Source organism: Simochromis diagramma, unplaced genomic scaffold (genome assembly GCF_900408965.1).
Source record: "Simochromis diagramma unplaced genomic scaffold, fSimDia1.1 OVJJ01000531.1, whole genome shotgun sequence".
Lineage (NCBI taxonomy): Eukaryota > Metazoa > Chordata > Actinopteri > Cichliformes > Cichlidae > Simochromis > Simochromis diagramma.
The window spans coordinates 883,906-904,779 of NW_024387353.1; the positions used below are offsets into that span (position 1 = coordinate 883,906).

General features: G+C 38.2%; 1 protein-coding gene across 3 annotated transcripts in view; it reads left to right on the plus strand.

Annotated features, from left to right (window-relative positions):
- Positions 1 to 20,874, plus strand: part of LOC120718583 — a 46,450-nt gene that overhangs the window by 7,976 nt on the left and 17,600 nt on the right. For 2 of the 3 annotated variants that reach the window (XM_040007134.1, XM_040007135.1), the window contains exons 3-22: positions 2,728 to 2,789; positions 3,478 to 3,516; positions 3,634 to 3,900; positions 4,352 to 4,635; positions 5,021 to 5,238; positions 5,521 to 5,655; positions 8,219 to 8,317; positions 8,480 to 8,541; positions 8,631 to 10,903; positions 11,271 to 11,462; positions 11,580 to 11,614; positions 12,029 to 12,160; positions 12,354 to 12,482; positions 13,104 to 13,142; positions 13,263 to 13,391; positions 13,497 to 13,623; positions 14,380 to 14,550; positions 14,647 to 14,678; positions 15,201 to 15,365; positions 15,504 to 15,638. In XM_040007134.1, the coding sequence (XP_039863068.1) occupies positions 2,728 to 2,789; positions 3,478 to 3,516; positions 3,634 to 3,900; positions 4,352 to 4,635; positions 5,021 to 5,238; positions 5,521 to 5,655; positions 8,219 to 8,317; positions 8,480 to 8,541; positions 8,631 to 10,903; positions 11,271 to 11,462; positions 11,580 to 11,614; positions 12,029 to 12,160; positions 12,354 to 12,482; positions 13,104 to 13,142; positions 13,263 to 13,391; positions 13,497 to 13,623; positions 14,380 to 14,550; positions 14,647 to 14,678; positions 15,201 to 15,365; positions 15,504 to 15,638 (4,725 nt within the window). The remainder of the gene's footprint in view (positions 1 to 2,727; positions 2,790 to 3,477; positions 3,517 to 3,633; positions 3,901 to 4,351; positions 4,636 to 5,020; positions 5,239 to 5,520; positions 5,656 to 8,218; positions 8,318 to 8,479; positions 8,542 to 8,630; positions 10,904 to 11,270; positions 11,463 to 11,579; positions 11,615 to 12,028; positions 12,161 to 12,353; positions 12,483 to 13,103; positions 13,143 to 13,262; positions 13,392 to 13,496; positions 13,624 to 14,379; positions 14,551 to 14,646; positions 14,679 to 15,200; positions 15,366 to 15,503; positions 15,639 to 20,874) is intronic. The other variant, XM_040007136.1, reaches the window with a different exon arrangement.

A 20,874-nucleotide genomic window follows, 5' to 3' on the forward strand; every position in this document is an offset into this window, starting at 1 on the left:
ACGATAAGTGAAGATGAAGAGTCTGCAAATCTGAGGAACATGAGCATCAGAAAGATGACTTTTCCCCCTAATTCATATTTAGTTTACAGCCATCCACTTTAGAACAGTTACCGTCTTTAGAAGAGTAGCAGTCATCTTGCAGTGACAGTCATTGGTTGAGATTGTGAAGCAAAATTAAGATGTTCTATAGTATGCTGCAAAAGTCTTGAGCCCCTTGCATTTCCTTTCCAAGGATCCAGAGATGCAATTGTTATTGCAAATGGTATTGAGCAATAGTTCTCCAGGCTTTATGAAGGACTTTCAAAGATTGTCTTTGGACATTGGCTGCTTTTTCACTCATTTCATTCCAGTTCTTGTACCAAACAATTTTCAGAGGAATGTTTTTTGTTTGTTTGTTAAACCAGTTAACACTGATCTATGAATGATTCAACCAATAAAAAAAATCCAGCAAGCCCACAGGTTGAACCACTAGTGTGTCTACACAAAACCGATAACTAGGCAACTAATTCTTTTTAAATTGTAATTTTACGCACTTTGTCAGCTTGTTGCAGAAATACATTTTCAGTTAAATACATGTAAATTGCCAAAGATAACACTTTCTGACCACTGCAGAAAGTGTAGTGGTTTTGCACCAAAAAGATGATTCCAAAAGAGCTATTAGCCAAAACCTTAGCATGTGTCCTTAAAATATTTTGAGGAAGCTGGACAAATGCAATAAAAGAGAAGTGACAGTGTTGAAAAACTATTTAAAGCAGATAAACAGTACCTGAAAGTCATGTTCTTCAGAGACAGGGGAAAAAAAGACCTGCAACATGCATGTGGCCCTTCAGTTGAACAATCTCCTGTTCACTGAAGCCTCATCATGGTCTCAGTGGAAGGGCGGCTGTCAAGAACCTTTTTTAATAACATCTGGTGGTCAGAGGGCCAGGTGGCGCCAGTGTCCGGCAGCCTCGCCTCTGTCAGTGCGCCCCGGGGTGGGTGTGGCTACAATGTAGCTTGCCATCAACAGTGTGTCTGTGTGTGTGTGTGTGTGACTGGGTGGATGACTGAATGTAGTGTAAAGCGCTTTGGGGTCCTTAGGGACTAAGTAAAGCGCTATACAAATGCAGGCCATTTAACAATTTACCATTCCAAATATTGGTATCCAGATGTTATTAAAAACTCTTGTCTTGCCCTCATAAAGTTTATTTCTATCCGATTGTTCAGTCTGACGTCACTAGCCGTGTCTGGGTCTAAACTCCGCTGCAGGTCCATATATCAAACAATCACTATGGCATTACTGAGAGTTGAAAAACTGTCTAAAGTCTTTCATCTTTAATAAAATGATCAGCGTTCTGCTCTACCAGGTGTAACAATTGAGTTTAACATCCAGGCATCCATGAAAACGGAATTTATGACATTTAACGGAGTTAGAAGTTAGCAGGGAGTTAGCTCGCTAGCTTCTATCTAAATACAATATAGCATGTCCTGACTGCGGGGTTTTGGAAACAAATTAAAACGTACAGCTCTGTTATCACTTCCAGCATAAATGAAGACAGAAAGCTAAACAGCAGTGACGTTTGTAGGGTTACTGAAGTTGGGCTAGCTGGTACATAATGATGTGCTACGTGACCGCTAGCGACACAGCTATGTTAGCATAATATAAACAAGCTAACTTTTTTCCACTCGATAAAAGTTAACGTGAGTGTTCTCGGTGGTCAGGAACAAATGTAATCGCATGGCAGGATGCTGTAAAAGGACCAAACTTCAGCCAGGAGAACAACTGAGATAATCCATCCACAATACGAGGTTAGTCATTCATATACTGCTGCATGGGCTGGGCTGTAGTTACATCCTAAGGTTTTAAAAACTGAGCTTAAATAAATGATTAGTGGTAATAAAAGCTGAGGGAGGTCAACAGGGATCACTGACTGTTTTAGGAGCTTTTTGAGATCAAATAGAAGAAAATACATAACATTAAACATGTTAACAACACAAAAGCCATATTAAACGCAGACTACTTTAGACCCGGAAGTAGGATTCGTCGCGTCATCACTGAACAACCGGATATTGCTTGCAGACTTTCAGTGAGTCCTTGTAGTTACTTCCTGTTTTAGTATAAATAAACAAGGGGTTCAAGACTTTGGCATACTACTGTGCTATAAAATGAAAATCCCCAATGCGAGACCTTTAGAAAAAGGGGGATGGGTCTTCTTCTTTGACTGCCCAAACACCAATTACAGGTGGGGTTTGTTTTTTTTTGTTTGTTTTTTGTTTTTTGTTTTCCATCTCCATCCAGACCTGAGCTCTGCTGAAATGACGTCAAACCTCAGGACTCATTTTTATTGACACATTCACACATAGGACAGAAGAGACCTATGTTGCAGAATCAAGAGTCCTGCAAGACTTTTTACATTTCTGTATTTGTTTTGTTTTGTTACTAAATCCATGACTGTGGTCTTCCATGCCATCCTATTTGGTGTCGTTTATAAATATGCTAAATTATTCAATCTTTAAGGATTTTGTCTTTATAGATTTATCTTACTTGTATGTACATTTATTGCTTTCCACTATGGCTTATGAACAGTCAGCTGATGTCCAAACTTTGAAAGAAGTCTAAAGGCTGCTGTGAATGTTAAGTACATTGGTTGTCAGATGGTTAGAAAAAATGTCACCCGAGCGGTTGTGGTTAATAATACTTTTGCTATGACAATGAGGCCTATCTAAAATGTTTGTTCTGACTACTAGGAATGGCTCCTTCACCAGAATACCAGCTTTCACCTTGACAACTGCAAACTTCTTCGGAAACGGTCAGTCTTTTCTTCTTTTAACTTTTTCTTTAACTGGGGATGTCTGAACACGTTTTGGCCTAACGTTTCAGTGGATTACTGAACAGAATGAGTGGTTGTAACGTTATAAAGTCTTTCGTAGCATTGTTCCTGATGCTTTGGAGTTAGTTGTTTAGATGGGTAGTATATCCTCTATAGCAGTGCTCCCCAACCTTTTTTGCGCCACGGACCGGTTTTTGCCCGACAATATTTTTCACGGACCGGCCTTTAAGGTGTCGCGGATAAATACAACAAAATAAAACAAGTTCAAGTATCGGGAAAAAAAAGAAGATTTATTCATAACACACCTGAAAAGACCCAGGAAAACCGAGTTAACGATAAAAACGACAACAAAATAACGCTAAAAACCCTGAAAATCATACATTTCACATCTGAGCCTCAACTCTCGTGGCCCGGGGGTTGGGGACTGCTGCTCTATAGCTTGTTGAAGAGGTAATCAAAATCAGTTTTAAAAATTGTAAGGTGAGCTACTTTTCTCAAGCAACATTGTTAATGGGGTTGATCTGCCAGGGTTAATTGATCCCTCGAGAAATCATGCTTTAAGATTGATTTGTAGTTGCAGAAATCTACATTTTTAAAACATTTGCTGTTTTAATAGATTTTTGATTTCCCTTATATTGTTTTATTTTATTTTATTTTTTTTTGACAGATATCCACAGTGGGATGGTAAAGTACTGACGTACCAAAGGTAAAAGTCTTTGTCTTTTGGGAAATTAAAAGTACAGCAGCTTTGCAGGGTTTTGTTTGTTTGGTTTTTTACAGTTATTTATAGTTTCTTTTTTTAAACCTCTGTTGCTCTTATTAGTGCTTCAAATACAGGAAAGAAGTCCTCGTCCTCCACCTCTGGCAAAACTTCCCAGCATCGTCATCAGAAAACCAGGCGTGAGAGTCATTCCCGTTCTCGCTCACACAGCCCACGTCGCCGCCTTGGTTTGGATGGCAGAAGGCCTAAACATGGAAGCTATTTATGCTCTCGTTCAAAGAGCCCTCACCATCACTACAGCTCTGGGGAGAGAAGAGAGAAACTCAGTAGTGGATCACAAACGCCAAACAGCTCCAGACGTGCTCGCAGGTCCGATTTAAAAATAAATAAATAAATAAATAAATGAAAGATTTCCATTCCAGTGAATTGTATCATGGCATCAGTGTTAGGTTTGACCTTTTTATCCTTACTGGATTTGTAATAGAAATATTTCTTTGAGGTATTTCATTGGCAGTTTTGAAAATGTCCTTATTGAAAGGATCGAAAAGGGTCAAGAGGAGCAAAAAGGCATGTTGGACACAGTTCATGCCACAAATGTTCCACCCAAACCTAAAGCTTCAGAAAATAAGCCTGATGAGACCTTCAAGACTCCCAAAAGTGATACAAATGTTCAAGAATCTGCAGTTATGCTGGAAGACAGAGCAAGAAATGTGTCTGCTTCTGAAATGAAGCAGCAGACAGAATTAGCCAAAGCTGAGACAAAAGAGGCCAGTCATACTGAACCACTTTTTGAAAAAAATGTTTGATTCATACTTTCTAGGTCCCGGTCTCGTTCCTTCTCCCCACGGAAGGACTATCTTGCCTCCTTGCATTATCAATCACATTCAAGGAGCCGTGAAAGACGATCCTCACCGAAAAGGAGAGATGGGAAACAGTTACTACAAAAGAGGAGTGATGAAAGACGATTGCTGACAAGGAGACAAGATGATAAGCGTTTGCCGCTGAGCAGAAGTCATAAGAGCTCATCATCAGAAAAGAGGCCTCAACAAAAGAAGTTGGACAGCAGTACAAAAAGACTTGCTAAACAGCTGCTGGAAACCACAGGTTTGGCAGTGTGCACATACATATAACTTAAAATATACTCATAATTAATACATTTCTCCCACTTCCAAATGTATGTTTTCATTGTCAAACATGAACAAATTCAGTATACTGCTGTGGAGTATAGTGAAAATGTTCTGTATGTGTGTCTGTGTGTCTGTCTGTCTATGTGATCCATAGCGACTAAGTAAAGCGCTATACAAATACAGGCCATTTACCATTTAACTTTAAAAAATAAATAAAATAACTACTGAAATTACAGAAATTTCACCTATCTCTGTTTTTTTTTTTTTTTTTTTATAAAACACTCCAACTGACAGGATAACCTTCTCTGTTTAGACATATGAACCACCAAAGTGTGACTCTTTTTCCATCTTTGTCCTTCTAGGTCTCCACTCTTTGTCAAAAAAGTCTGACCTGGAGGCCATAGCTGAAACAATCGCTCCTGTCATACTGGCTGAGCTAGCCAAGATGAAGTCACCATTATCATTATCATCCTCTGCTTCTACATCCTCCTCCTCCTCAAAGAAGGCGAAGACCACAAAGTCATCTGAAAGTAAACCTGGACTTCATAAGAGTGAAGCAAGTACCTCTTCAAAGCCTAAGGTTGGTGTGTTTGCCAACAGTTAAGGAGTGCTAAGTAATATAGTTCCTTCTTTCATCCTCAACTTTTGGGTCTAAGGCACTGAGAAAATGTTTTGATCTGTGATAAAGGGAAAAGAAAGAAACAATTAAAAGAAAAGTTTTCCTTATGACTAACAGGACTCGTCGACAGAAAAGGATGTGTTTGTCTACACCAAACAAATTATAAACTGAACTAGTTTCAATCATTCACAGTCAAGTCTATAGTTAGTTACTGATTTTTTTTTTTTTTGTCTGTTTGCACAGGCTAGTAAATCTTTTACTTCAACAATGGTCAAATTACATGGGATTGTCGAAACTTTTTCTCATGAAGAAGTGGTTGCTGCTGTGGAACATTTTGGAAAAACAGAGTCCATTGTACTGTACAGGTCCAAGCTAGAGGTATGTATAGTGGGAGTAATCAGCTGATATGTTTTTGCTATAAAGGTATGTGGTACATGGAGTCACGTGAAAAAGGAAGTACACCCTTTGTCATTTCTAAGGTTTCTAAGGAAGTGTGAGCATATGGACTATTTAGGTGTGTGTTAACACAATGCCAAGGAGGAAAGACATAAGCAATGATCTTAGATAGTCAGTTATTATTATCAGTCAATCTGTATTTTTAGGCTATTCATACCACTATTTGTAGTCCACCATTCTACAGTTAGAAAGATTCTTCACAAGTGGAAAATATTCAAAGGCAATCTTCTCAGGAGTGGACGTTCTAGTAAATTCACCCCACAGTTAGACCGTGCAATAGTAAAAATCCAGACCTCAACCTGACTGAAATACTTTAATTGGACCTTATGAAGGTGGTACATATGCCCTTGACCTCAATGTATGGGCTCAAATTGTGGTCATAAATATTGTGTACTTGTAAATCAGGATTTGTATGTGTAAATCAGGATTTGTATGTGTAAAAAGGATTTGTGTGTGTGTGTGTAACAAAGATTTGTGTGTGTGTGTAACAAAGATTTGTGTGTGTGTGTGTGTGTGTGTGTGTGTGTGACAAAGATTTGTGAGAAAGTCTGCACTCAAGTTACAAGTACGGATTTTGACCCTATTTTTCTTCCTTTGATCTGATTGGCCAATGTCATGTCAATCACAAATTTAACTATCCAATCAGAGAACAGATGGGTTTGGCTGTTTGAGGGGTGCTTTTTTTTGAACTGCAGGTCCTTGAACGGAATAAATGCCCTTTTACATGCCAGCCCAGATTTTCTTTCATCACCAGGAAAACAGTCTGTGGTGGTCTGAGTTTTGTGATTTTTGTGTCACAGGTTTACATGCTTAATACAGGGATCTCCTGAACCTTTTCAACAGCGCTGCAAACCTCCGGCGGGGGGGGGCAGTGTTGTGAAAATGACAGTCTTCACTAGTGGGGATAATTACAAAGCTTTCCTTCGTTATGAATGAGCATACATGTTTTTATTGAACATTTGAAGAACCAGCAAAAAAAAAAAACTCTTGTAGAGGACATAAAGTCAGAGATAGAAACGACAAGGAGCAGGTGCATGTAGTACAGGTAGAGCTGCTGCAAAAACCCACAGAGCTCAGCAGCCAGTGCAACAAATTCTGGATCCTTGGCTTTTAGTTAGCAGTTAGCATTAGCAGCACATGCTGCGTCCGATGTGAAAGGACCTTTATGCTGCGCACTGTGACTCACAGCAATGGTCCCGGGTCAGCCCTGACTTTGTGTTAAACTAATCCTAAAGTAATAATGGTATTTCTAACCACTGATATACCACAACTTTATCCTTTCAGCTGCTGAAAGTTAGGGGACCTAGCTTCTACCAGATATTTATATAGAGATCTTCCAGCTTCAAACTATTACCCTTCAAGGACCTGCAGTTCAAAAAAGCACCCCTTCGACAGCCAAACCCATCTGTTCTCAGATTGGATAGTTAAATTTGTGATTGACATGACATTGGCCAATCAGATGAAAGGAAGAAAAATAGGGTCAAAATTCGTACTTGTAACTTGAAACTTGAGTGCAGACTTTCTCACGTAGTTTTTTGGCTAAGTCCACACACAAATCTTTTTTACACACACACAAATTCTTTTAACACACAAATCTTTTTTTACGTACACACAAATTCTTTTTACACATACAAATCTTTTTTACGCACACACAAATTCTTTTTACACATACAAATCCTGATTTACAAGTACAAAATATTTATGACCATAATTTGAGCCCATATCAATGAACTGAAGTGAAAACAAGGGGAGAAAAGGCCAAAATTCATCCACAATAAATCATGGGGTCTACTTAGTTTTTCACACACACTGCTTCACCATCTTGGCTTAGTTTTTGTTCAAATAATTTTTTTTCCATTTAAAAAAAAAAAAAAAAAAATTGACAGTCTTACACAATTTTTATGAGATTGTGTTCAAAACATTTTAGAGCCTCGCAAGGGCTAGGATTTTTATCATGTCCTGATAAGTAAAACTCTAGAGTTGAAATTGCTCTTTCTCTTTTACATGACTGAAAGTTTTACAATAACCTAACATAACTCTGAGTTACATAAACATGTATAGAAGTGCCCTTGTTCTGCTTTTGGTTATTGCTTTGCTGTTTGGTTGGGGATTATCCAAGCAACAAAACATGCTTTTCATCCCAAAAAATCTCTTTTTATGAGCAATATTTGACAGTTCAGGCTTGTTTAAAAAAACATGCCATTACATGATTTGAAGTGCTGTTTTAGAAGAGAAGATTTAAGAAAACAAAACAAAAAAACAACCTATACCTAATTAAAATTTAGTTTAGTTGATTGCCGTTATGTCTGCTTGTTTTTGAACCACTGTTTTGTGCCGGTCTTGGTACTGAATGTGAATGTGGTCTCTGGCTAATTTGCCCCACATGGTACATCTAACCTTTAGTTTGTGAATATAGTGGGGACATAGTCTAGATGGTTGAAATAATCACAATGATTTCACTTTGTGTGTTTATTTGCACATGTAGGCAAAAGTGAATTTCATGAAAGAAGAGGATGCTCAAAAACTGAAAAAGTTAAAGAGCATCGACATAAAAGGAATACCAGTCACTGTTGTCAGAGAACAGGTATTGTACCTTTTCTGAGTTGTTTTTTTAATTATGGTCAAACTGTCAAAACTTGGAATGTATTGCTGTAGCATCATTATACTGTATTTCTTTTACTAATTTTATTATGTAATTTAATATATTATACTTTTTCATGTTTATTCAAACTAAATCTGTTTACAGAATACTGTTACAAAGAAGCCTCTTCCAACCTTTTCCAAAAAACAACAGAAGCTTCCACCGAAGTAAGATATGCTTGACATTCAGACCTTCATCTCGATTGAAATTCTCTTTGTTCCTGTCATTTGCACTTATTAAAATCTTTTCTTCACAGAAAAATCGTCAAGTCAACTAAATCTGCTTCAACTGGAAATTCTTTTAAAAAGCCGTTGTCTTTGTCATCTGGAGACAAAAGAAATACAACAGGCAAACTTGTTACTAAAGCAAAAGTCTTGGTTTCCAAAGCAAAAAGTGTCTCAACAAAACCGATATCCAAAACCTTAAAGCAAGGCAAAGTAGCTGCAAAAGGAGCTGTAAATGTTGTTCAAGAGAAGAAAGATGCTTCAAATCTTAAAGGTTGTAATGATTCCAAAAGTTCAGGAAAGCAGCAGGGTGATGCCGTCTCAAAACAAAGACCTGCCCTCAAAAGATCTGAAAGCAATGCTAAAAACTCTGTAGTTGCATCTAAAGATACAGTCAAGGTGGTCCAATTGTCAAAAAAGACTGTGAATCCAATTAAAGGAACTGCAATTGTCACTCGTGCAAAGGTCTTAGTTGCCCAAGCACAAACGGCCTCAACTATCGACAAACCTCAAAGTCAATTACAACAATTGGCTGCAACAGGAACTTCAACAACATTAAATGTGGAAGAAATTACTGTAAAGGGCACTAATGTTCAATCTAAAACTTCAGAAGATAAGCCTGGTGTAGAGACTTTAAAGCCACCAGAAATGGAAATAAAGTTTCAGCAGCCAACAGTGGTGAGTGAGGAGACAACCAAGGTACTTGAAACAAGAAATGCAACAGCTTCTGAAACAAAGAACCAGGCTGATGAAAAAGTTAATCAGAAGGAAAAAGAGGTCAAACACACTGAACTATTAGAGTCTGTGAATACAAAAGTCGTAGAGCCCATGGAAATTGAAAGTTTTTCCGGTAGCAAATGCTTACGAGAACCAGAGTCCTCTGAAATAGGACAAACACCACTACAGACTTTAGGGAGCTCAGCTCAAGCTGCTTTGGATACAAAGCAGACACCTGAAAGGATCGAAAAGGGTCAAGAGGAGCAAAAAGGCATGTTGGACACAGTTCATGCCACAAATGTTCCACCCAAACCTAAAGCTTCAGAAAATAAGCCTGATGCGACCTTCAAGACTCCCAAAAGTGATACAAATGTTCAAGAATCTGCAGTTATGCTGGAAGACAGAGCAAGAAATGTGTCTGCTTCTGAAATGAAGCAGCAGACAGAATTAGCCAAAGCTGAGACAAAAGAGGCCAGTCATACTGAACCACTTGATTCTGGGAATAAAAAAGTGACACAGCCCACAGAACATTTTACTGACAGAACAACTGAACTAACCGAATCCAATAAGGATCAGACACCAACCAGCACAACTCAGATTACACTTGATGTATCTCCAACAAAATATCCGATTCATACACCTCATAGAACACAGACTACCATAAAAAAAACAGAATCCTACAAGAATTCAGAGGTTCAAGAATCTGGAATAGTTCCCGAAAAGAAAACCAAGATTCCTGAGACAAAAAATGTATCAGTTTCTGAAACACAGCAGCAGGCAAAATTGTTGAAAGTTGAGACAAAAGAGCCCAAACACACTGAGGATTGCTTTGAGGATACAAAGGTTCAAGATTCTGGATCTGCCAAAAATGATGTGGACGAGGCAATGGAAGTCGAACATTTTGCTGAGAAAAAGGCCTTACTAGCCAAATCGAGTGAGGGTCAGACACCAGCCAGTACAACCAAGACCACACCAACAATTGATCACCCTCAGAGACTGCAGACCAGAGCTGAGACAAAAGAGGCCAAACACAGTGAATCACTAGAATCTGGAAAAACAAAAGAGACAGAGTCCATGGAAGTTGAAAGCTCTACTGATACGACACAGACCATTGTCAAAAACACAGAAACTTTGGAGATTCAAAACTCTGCAACAGTGCTTGAAAACACAACCAAGGTTCTTGAAACAAGAAATGGAGCAGCTTCTGAAATAAAGCACCCAGTAGAATCTACCAGTGTTGATGTAGATGCAAAAGATACCAAACGTGCTGAATCACTGGAGATTGGAGCATGTAAAAAGGCCCTAGCAACCAAATTCAAGGAGAATCAACCTTCAATTGATACAGCTGACACCATACTAGATGCATCTCTACCCAAACCTTCGACCCCATTAAAGACACCACTAAAGACACCACAGACAACTATAAAAATGCCATCCTCATCACAGATCCAACAGAGTGTGATGCCAGATCCAGAGTCCACAACTGCACTAGGACAAAAAACCCTGCAAATGTCAGGAAGTTCAACTGAAGCTGCCCTGGAGGCAAAGCAGACGATTCAGAGTGTGAACACAGTCACACAGCAAAAAGGTATGTTTGATACCATTAAGCTTGTGAAACTGAAACTCTATATTTTAGGAATAAGTAAGGTAACAGTTAGGCACCATTATTAGCATTATTAGTTGTGACTTTAGTATTGCATGGAATATGTAGGACAGTGTTGTTGGAGACACAAAATACAGGTTGTGTCTTTGTTACTGATAATGAAAAAACATACACTCATGTTGAAAAATAGTTTTCACAGGACTCAATGCATTTCTATGAACACATTCCTACTGAGTTTGCTGCCATTTCTTTAGTTTATGTCTGCCTGTGGACATGTTCATGAGGTTTGCTTCTAAAATTCTTTTTCAAAATATTGCAATCTATCTGAATAAAACTTCTCCTCCTTTTTAAGATCTTGTGATTGCTGTGACAAGTCAAAAGGACCTGTCAAAAACTGTCAGCAATGTTTTAGCAGTGTCGACTGCAGTAGCTGCATCTTCCAAAACTGAGCCAACAGCTGCAACAGCAGGCAAGCAACAGCAAAGTTTTAGCAACCTGACTTTTGGGGAGAAGATAGAAAAGCTCATGGATAGAAATCGCCTGAGTAAGTAATGACAGAAGCCTGTATGTGGGTCATTATTTGTTTTTGGTTTTTTTTGTTTTTTTTTTGGATCAAAACTCCCATTTATTTAACTGTTTTTATGTTCACTCTACCTCGCAGATTGTTTCAAAAATAATAAAACATTGCCGTCAAAGGTAAGTTTTGTTTTTTTTTTTTTCTTCTTTTTCTTAAAGGTGTGAATAACCCATCTCTCAGTTTTAGTTGTAGCGAAAAGAATAATAAAAATCTAGTAAAATATTCTTTATCAATGTTTAGCAAAAGTAATAGTGTTATCTGTATGTCTTTAAAAATTACAAATGTTTTTCCACTTTGGTAAAGATAATTTGGAAATTTAGTCAACAAACGTGACAACAAAACCTGTTTTTTGTTGTTGTTGTTGTTGTTGTTGTTTTTCAGAAATGGTGCTTTTGGCATTTCACATTTCTTTTTACAAGATAGTCATCATACTTTTGTCTCCTGTGTTGCATTCTGCTTAATAGTTTGGGTAAGTTCACTTTCCTGAATCTTAACTTCTAATTTCTCCTTTTCCCCTCCTGTTTAAAATGAAGGTGATGTTGATCACAAACCTGCCAGAATACGAAAATAGCTGCTACACAGAGGCGGACGTTGCCAATCAGCTCACCCTATTTGAATTTGGATATCTAGAAGATGACATCTATGTTATTCCTCAAATGCGTATGGTAGGTACCAAGTTATAAATCTGCATTACTCAGTGATCCCACAGGTATATTTCTAGGTCTCTCTTTGGTTTCTTTATGTGAGGTCAGCCTACATTTTCTTGTATTTGTGTACACCAACACAGTACACAAATACACACAAGTACAGTGCACAGTGAATAATTGGAATAATAACAAATGTGACTTTTCCTTCTAGGCTTTTGCCATTGCACCAAGTCTGATGAAGGCAAAAAAGCTTTTTCAAGCGTCAAAAGAGAAGAGTATTATTCTCAATGGGTCCACACTTTGTTTGGATTTTTTAATCCACTCCTTTCCAATGAATCCGGTACGTACTAATACAAAAATACTGTATATTGTGGCATGTTTGGAAAAAATTGCCGTGCTTCTAGTGCACAATCTTGTTGATCCCTGTAGATTAGTAAATAAGGCACTTAGAGGATGGTAATTAACTAAATAACTTTAAAATATTGTTTAAAGTAGGTTTTTTATTAATTGAATTTTTAGATTATTTAAATGTAATAGAGCATGTAAATACCATACTAAGGCCTTAAAATTTTCTTTTTTAAAAAATATTTTATGTTGCCTCAAACTTCAAAGCTTCTTGGTTAACATTAGCAAAAAGCTTTTATCTATCTCAATTTCCTTGCTACAAGTTTTTAACTTGAAAATATCAAACTGTCTGTTCTTTGAATAATTATTATGATTTATTGATGATGCAACTAGATAAATTAGTCTTTCGCTGCCTTTTGCTGTGCTGCGCCACAAATTGCTAAATTTGTATCAAGGAAAAAAGAAAACCCTCCAGACTGAAGTGCCTTATAAATACCACCTTACATACAATAAATGTTTGAAATGATACTACCCAAAATTAAATAAGAGAGTAAGAAGTGTCTTGCCGTAGAGCGTAGTGCCTTTAACGCTGTGTTCTCTTACATTCATGTTTCAGCTTGGGTTTTATAGCACCCTGATGAATCTGGTGAATTATGTAAGTAACTTTTTTTTTTTCCCCTGAATTATACATAGATTTGTAAATATAACATATCAAATGAACAAACAAAAATAAACTCTTTGTATTTGTTTGAACGTTTGCTGGCTCTTCTTAAAGCAGCAGACAACTGATGATGGATCAACGGTAATCTACATCAAGAATATCTCACCAAGTGAGGCCAATGATCTCAGGGAAGCTTTGGAAAAAATCGGTTCTGTCAAAAACTACCTGCCTCTCCTCAACAAGGTTAAAAACACACATGTTCATACATTTGATTACGAGGATTTAAACAAAAAAGACATTGTTGTCTTATCTTCTCTTATCTTTCATGTTTATGCATGTCTGTTCTAGGTGTTTATTGAATTTGAGTCCATTTACGATGCTGATCGACTCGGAGTTTGGTACAGCCTCCTGAAACAGGGCTTTGCCCATAATGTCTACAGGATTAAGATACCAAGAAATGAATCCACAGCAAGACGTAAGTCTTTGTTTTTGGATAAAATAAAGCAGATGAGATGTAGATGTATGGGGAGTTACATAATAGGTAGCTAAAAATATCCTTAAGGGTAACTGGTAACTCTTATGCTGGGCATACACTGAGTGATTTTTGGCCCATTTAGAGTCGATTTTTCCGTCGTGCAACAGTTTTGGGGATCGGCCCGATTTTCACCTTAATCGTATGTCGTGCATTGTGTAGTATACATGGGGTAACGAGAAGCGACCTCGACCAGCTCCCGATCATCAATCTTTTGGTCATAAGAAAATCAAACCTGTTTGAAATCCTGTCGGCCGTCGTGAGGGTGTCAACGCAGCCTCTCACACTGTGCACACGCAAACACAGAAATGAAGATGAAAAGAGCAGCACGGCAGTGTAGCGTGTGATCTGGACACAAGCGATGGAGGGACAACTTGTAGAACTTTGGCAAGCTCATCTGAGCCTTTATGTGGCCTCACAAAATTATCACGACCACAGCAACCGTGTGCCATACATGCATACAACAGAATTAACCTTGACTTAAAATTCTGTTGCCTGCTACATTGAAAACAAAAACAAACTGCCTCAGCAGCTAGTCACTGTTTTTTTTTTTATTTTTATTTTTATTTTTTTTATATATGTTAAATATCTTAAAATAATTGGAATGATATGATGGTAAATAGGAAATGTCAAAATCAAAGCATTTAATAAATTAAAATAAAGCTCTCTTTTTTTTCTTTTTTTTGTTTGTTTGTGCAGCACCTAGACTGGCAGCGAAAGCTTTGCCGGACAGCAAGGTTGTCGCTGAAGGGGCAACAATCCCAACAGCAAATTTTGGTGTTCCTCAGGGAAGCACTTCACCATTTTGGGTTACAATGAAAACGTATCCCTTTTTGTTCCCTACCACATCTCCTTGGTTTGTCATCCCAGGTGAGAAAAACAAATTGAACTAGAACTTAACTCCAGATTCAAAATGTAGGAAATAAGTGGCTCTTACATGTGACTCTGTTTATTTTTGACTTATAGATTTTGTGACGGTCCAGCTGACAAAAAAACAGGTAAGCACTTTTTTTTTTTTTTTTTTTAAATTCTCCAATCTGGTCAAGTAACAAGAAAATTGTAATTTTAATTACTTGTGATAAGATATTGTTTACCAACTAGATATAACATTTGGCTAAGAAAGTAGTTTGAAAATTGTTTGCATAACCACCCTTGGAAGTTTGGAGAAACTGGCTGAATCTTAATCTGCAAATGCTTCTCTTTGAACCAACTTTTGTCATTTTCTTCTTAATTGCTAAAGAAATAATGTTGTAATGCTTTTGAGTCAATCGTCCAATCACCCCTGATCTCCAGTTCTAAACTCCATGCTCCTCATTTTGATATGAATATATATGAAATCTGCATTTTTATCCCATGTTCATTACATTCTGAAAATCTGTGCTTAATTATGTAAAATGTCATGAACTGTTTTCAGTATCAAATAGCATAAAATAGTTAATGACTTTATCAAAGGAAGCACAATGTGCAGGTGTTGCCTCTGCTTTTTTTCCCCCTCTTTGAATTAACTTTGTGTCCTATAGAAAAACCGTCCTCCAGGCTCTGTTTTCCCCCACATTATGCTGACCGGTTTGCCAGAAGGGAACTACAGACACGAGGATGTCGCCAAGCTAGTGTGGCACCATTTCCCTGTTCATAATCTTCATACTCTGTACTACAAGATCATCGTTTTATCACTGCAGAGGAGGGTGAGGAATAGATGCTGAAGACTGACACAAGCACAGACATTTTAATATTCCTCATTTGTTTTTGTTTTTTTTAAATCAAACAAAGCTTTATTGAAAACTTTTATTTTTATCTGAGGCTTTTTCTATCCTAACCTACAGGCCTTCGTGTACTTCAGTGACTGGAATGCCTGTACCAGTTTTGTTCAACTGCACAGGAAAAATCCTATTTCTGTCGGAGGTCAGATACTCAATATCCACTTCGTGTTACAGGACATGCATCCTGGATCCACTGAGGTATGGAAAACTCCGTCCAAAACTTTGATGTGTTATTCGGTCTGTTATTTTGCTGAACTATGATCAAATCATAGGGAAGATGGTTGGATGATGGTTGGAGACTGGCACAACCAAAACCATTGCGACTTTGTACAATGAACTTGCAGTCTTGTTGCCTTTGATGTAGTTAATTCAAAGGTGGGGACCAGGGCTGTGGCCACGCGCAGTCAGTTACCATCTTTGGCGTATCAAGACTGCGACAAAAAAAAAACTAAGGCAGAGTCAGTGAATCATTTTGTGAATTAATGGGTTTAAGTTAGCAATTACATGCAGTCTGTTCATGATAATACACTGATTAACTGTTACGTAGTATAAACATACAAATTCACCTTAATTTCTTAACTTTAGAGTCCAGCTAGAATCTGAAATTAATTTTTATCTTGTTCCTGCAGGATTTCAATTTAACTACAAAATAACATACATGCTTGATAACTTTGCTTTTATATGGGACTATAACCTGAATGCAACCAGTTGACAACCATCTCCAAAAGTTGATTCTGTTCATCTGGATGTAGCGTTTTCAGTGGGAGAAACGTTTCGTCACTCATCCAAGTGACTTCTTCAGTCTCAGCTGACTGCAGGTTTCCAATCTTATAAACAGTACATTTGCATAATGACTGAAACTGATATGGAACGCCAGGACTGCCATAATGAATTAATTAAATACACCATTAAATAATTAATTAAATGTGGCAATAATTAATTAAAATTGGAATTAATTAATTAAATAAATAGTTATGACACGTAATTAATTATTGACACATTTAATTAATTATTTATGTATTTCACATTTTAATTAATTATTGACACATTTAATTAATTATTTAATGATATATTTATTTATTTCATTTTGGCAGTCCTGGCGGCCTGGCTCTCATCTTGAAATAATTTTATCTGTCAGCCTCACCCATCAAACTCAGGGGGCGGGGTTAACGCTGATCGAGTCAAAACCATTGCTTTGGCCTGGTGGCCATTGTTTCTAGCACACAACAACCGGCATGTGGAAGCTAACAGAACTGAACTTTGAAAAACCCTGTTTGTGTGTCACCAAATACCGTTTTAATATTTTTTTTAGCCGAGAATGTAGTGGTTTAATCTTCATGTGTCTGGTCGGTTTGTCAAGATACAGCCTCTTTGCAAAAGTGCTTCGATGATTTCGGAGATGTCTGCCCAGTCTCACGGCAAAGCGTGGGATAGACCCGCTCGCCTCGCAAGCAATCCCACCGACAAAGCGCAGGCCCCGGTACACAGCTGTAATAACCCCCGCTGACTTCTTTTACTGAGGTTATATTTATCGGTGTTTTATTTCCTGATGTTCTTATGTGTCCTACGTGTTTCAGTCGCCAATTCTGAATTATAACTAACATTAAAAACATGTTTAAGGAGGAGAGAGAGCAAATAAATCTGTTTAACATCTGATCTTTGGGTTTTTGTTCAGTAATCAGCGTGACCTGTGTATAAACGCATAAAAGAGATAACGTTGGTGTTTCCGTCATGTAGTAACTGCTGGCTTTAACTGTACAAAGGTTGTTCGACACTATGAAACACATACAGACTTCATGATGTTCGGCTAATATTTTTATAGTGAATATTAATCATGAGGGTAAACGGCCCTGTACACCACGGAGCGAGGTCAGCATATCCACGATATCACGATATCCTCAGCTCCATGAGTTAACACAGAGTTTCCCAGCTGACTATCTAACTGCCAACTATTCCAGAGACGTGAAAATATACAGCATAAAGAAAAGTGTAAGAGACTCAGCAGCAGATTAGAATAACAGTTATACATTTAATAAATCACCAAATGAATCCAAGAAACAAGCAAACCTGTTCCGACAATTTGAGTTTGTATTCCCTCAGCTGCAGACTCGCTGCTGTTTAAATGTTTGAAAAGGAAGATTAGATATAAAAAACGTCAAACATAGACTCAGTCTGCCTTCACATTTGATATGAGGCCAGCACGTATAGTGGCTGTGTCCTGTTCTAAGGTCATACATGTAAAATTGTTGTCTGACCTCCGTCGATCCAGCCGCTCAGTCCGTGGTTACCATGGTTACTGCATAAGCAGCTATAATGTTAACAGCTGGCACTGAGGAAACCTACACCAGCATGGGTGTTTATGTTTTTCATTGCAAAAGAACTGTCTGAATGGTTAACTGAAGTTAACTTGGATAAATTATAGTTAAGGAGTTTCACAGATAACGCCTACGTGAGCTGTGCGACTGCTCACCTGAAATCAGCAGGCTATTACTGAAATACACATGCTATATCATAAACTATGATATAAATAGGGAGGTCCTATTAACATGTTTAGTTTTAAAGGACACCTTCCTGCCTTTAGTCTCCTTCATGAGCAGTATTAGTTTTCTTCTAACATCCAGAAGTCTGCACGATGTGTTTCATAGTTTGTAACAAACCTTTGACAGTTAAACATAACATGACCGAAAAAGCAAAAAAAAAAAAAAAAAAAGAGAGAGAGAGTGTTGACATACGAAGAGAAAATGCTCTCAATTATGGAGACAGGCAAATGGTTCATTTATGTTTGATGTGTGTTTATTCCTCCCTAAATATCGTCGGTGAAGTTTGCCATGCACGTCAGATTTTCCTGCGCATTCTTATACCTCTGCCAACAGAGAGAGAAAAAAAATCACATTCTAACAGACAGCTGGTGCTTAGAATACAGTTGAATAACTATTAAAAAACAGATGATATTTAGATGATAGTTCAGTCTAACACATGTGCCAGTGAACCATTAAACGTCTGTGAAACTATGCAGTTATGAAACGTAACTTTAACCTCAGCCAAACCGATTTGCTCAGTTGTAAATAAAACAGCGAAGTAAACGTGACCCGACAGACAGAACCTGAGTGAATGAAGTCCAGCGTTTAACCACTGAGAGCTAAAACTCAGCTGAGGTTTCAAAGCTGTGTGCCGGTGATTGGACATCAGCCGCTGATGAAGCTGCTTCGCCTATAAAGTGCTCTGTAAGGAAACAAGCTCCAGCAGCTCTGCGCTCGGGGAAAACACTATATTTACTTATCTTGTGCAGAAAAATGCGCTGACATTGCTTTATATCGAGTACCGGCTGCCCGGTTAAACTGTGACTATCACCAGGTAACGTAGGCGTGTTTCTTGAATTAGCAGCAGGTGTTAAACAGCTGACAGATGAGGAGGAGGGTGCATGCAGGTAAACTGAGGGTCTGTTGAGCTGATCGCTGGTTTCGTGAGGAAAATGTCAGCTCGTTCTTTATGTTACAGAAGCACAGAGACACAAGACCAGGCGGAAAGAGACGATCGTTCGGTGAAAATGAGAATCTGCGAATGCAACATGTGGAACACGGAGAGTGGAATATGTAAACAAACCGGTTAACGTAACCCCCTGGGTGCACTCTGCATGCTAATTGTTAGCAGAGCTAGTGAAATCTCTGAAAACATCTGAGCACTTTTGCAAACATGTTCTATGTTGACAACCTGACCAGACATACGTCGCGACATTTGCGGCTAAAACACTGTTAAAAGTGTAGCTGGTGACAGAAAAACGGGGTATTTTAAAACTACACCACCACCATTGCTGCCTGTGATTTGATCTGCATTCTGGGATACCTGGCTGCCCCAAGTCTACACAAGCAATCGATTATCTAGGATCGACCTGTTTTGACTTACTTTGCACGGCAACCAATCAAATGTTAGAGAAGCTGCATGGGCAGCATTAACCCCGCCCCCTGAGTTTGATGGGTGAGGCTGACAGATAAAATTATTTCATGATGAGAGCCAGGCGCCAGGACTGCCAAAATGAAATAAATAAATATATCATTAAATAATTAATTAAATAATTAATAATAATTAATTAAATGTGTCAATAATTAATTAATTACATGTGTCATAACTATTTAATTAATTAATTCCAATTTTAATTAATTATTGTCACATTTAATTAATTATTTAATGGTGTATTTAATTAATTCATTATGGCAGTCCTGGCGTTCCATACACTGAAGGAACAATGGTTCCTTCATCATTATTATGCAAATTCTCATGACCATTGATCAACAACCACTGATCAAAGCCCACTGATCAATGGCCATGAGTACCATTCACAGAGAGTTGGGGAGTAGCTGCAATCACAGCATTGTAAGATGGCGAAAGATGTACCCTTAGGCCCCCTCCTCGATTCAGAGATGGTCTTTCCCTTTTCACGTAAATGGCCTCCTTGACTCCGTGCTCAAACCAGCGTTCCTCCCTGTCCAGGATGTGTACATCCTCATCATTGAAAGAGTGTCCACTGGCCTATAGGTGTAAATAAACTGCAGATGACACCACACAGAAGAGGTAGCTCTTCTGTGTGGTGTCATCCGCTTTGCCAGAGGTTGTATGGTTTCCCCGATTTATAAATCCTGGCAATCCTCCTGGCACTTGACAGCGTACACTATGTTACTCTGTTTGTGTCGGGGGACCTGATCCTTGGGGTGGACCAAGGATTAATTAGGTGTCATTGGGACGCTACAACACAGAGCGAACACCATCCCCACAGACAAAGCAGCCAGGAAAGCAGAAGAACATCACATTAAGAAGGCCCTGAGTAAATGTGGTTATCCTATCTGGACTTTTGTCAAAGCTCGGAAGCTCCAGCCAGTCCAGGAGAGAAGGACAACCGCTGCCTAAGCGAAAACCTTTAGTTGATCTGGTGTGTGTCAGGAGTACCGGAACAGTTGAGACACATATAATATTTTTTTTTTTTTTTTTTTTTCTTGATACCGTGTTTCTGTGGCTTTTAAACCCCAAAACACACTGTGCCAAACATTGCTCCACCCAAAGGGGACTCTGGAACAATCTCCCAGTTGATGTCCTTACGTCTGAGTCCATTCAATTGTTTAAATCGCACCTAAAACCCACTTGTTCAATTTGGCGTTTGACGCAAATTAGTTTGACTTTCATCTGGTGCATTTACTCGTTATGCTCTGCCCCGAATTTTACCCACATTGCGGTACTATTGTGAAGCTGTTTGATGTTATGTTTTGATTTATGACTTAAAAAATACCTTAAAATGTAATGCAATGTACCTTACAGCACCTTGAGGCAGCCCATATGGAAAAGAAATAGTAAAAACATACATGATTTACTCATGAAAGTGGCCACTTTCTCATTACTTTCATATTTTTTTTTTAGTAAGTATACAAAACATACAAGTTTCATT